This window comes from Plasmopara halstedii (genome assembly GCF_900000015.1).
Source record: "Plasmopara halstedii genome assembly, contig: Scaffold_614, whole genome shotgun sequence".
NCBI classification, from domain to species: Eukaryota; Oomycota; class Peronosporomycetes; order Peronosporales; family Peronosporaceae; genus Plasmopara; species Plasmopara halstedii.
In genome coordinates, this window is record NW_020187532.1 from 2,987,534 (window position 1) to 2,987,949 (window position 416).

The following is a 416-nucleotide window of genomic DNA, read 5'->3' on the forward strand; positions in this document are numbered from 1 at the left end:
GAGCAAACAGTGAGCGTGACACCGGACGACGCGGAGTGCGTGTTCTCCCTGGTCTCACCAAGACATAGAATCGCTGTACAGAGGCGACGGCGACGCCGTATGCTGGCTGCAAGACCCCGGGCGTCGACCCTGATCCAGGGTGTGTCTACCGTAAACGATGGCGCACAGTTATACGCCCTCATCAACGTATGATTGGGGAAGGAAATGGCGACGTCCACCTCAAGGCTATTCCTGCAGTAGATGCTCTTATTGAGCTGGACGAGATGTCCCTTGAATACTTTGGCATTGCCTTGAAGGCAGGCGATTTGGCCGAAGTAGCCATTGATGGACCGGACGAGGAGATAAACTCGTCATCGCTTCTAGATGAAGCTGTCTTGGAGGACATCAAGAGAGTGCTGAACGCACGAAGTGGATCG

The 416-nt window shown here is 54.6% G+C and overlaps 1 protein-coding gene across 1 annotated transcript in view; it reads right to left on the reverse strand.

Moving 5' to 3' along the window:
- Positions 1-384: 384 nt before the first annotated feature.
- PHALS_12567 (hypothetical protein) overlaps positions 385-416 on the reverse strand; it is a gene marked incomplete at both ends in the record, with an annotated part of 488 nt that continues 456 nt past the window's right edge. Inside the window, one exon of the mRNA XM_024728142.1 lies at positions 385-416. This exon is cut by the window's right edge and continues 51 nt beyond it. Within this exon, the coding sequence (XP_024578648.1) occupies positions 385-416 (32 nt within the window).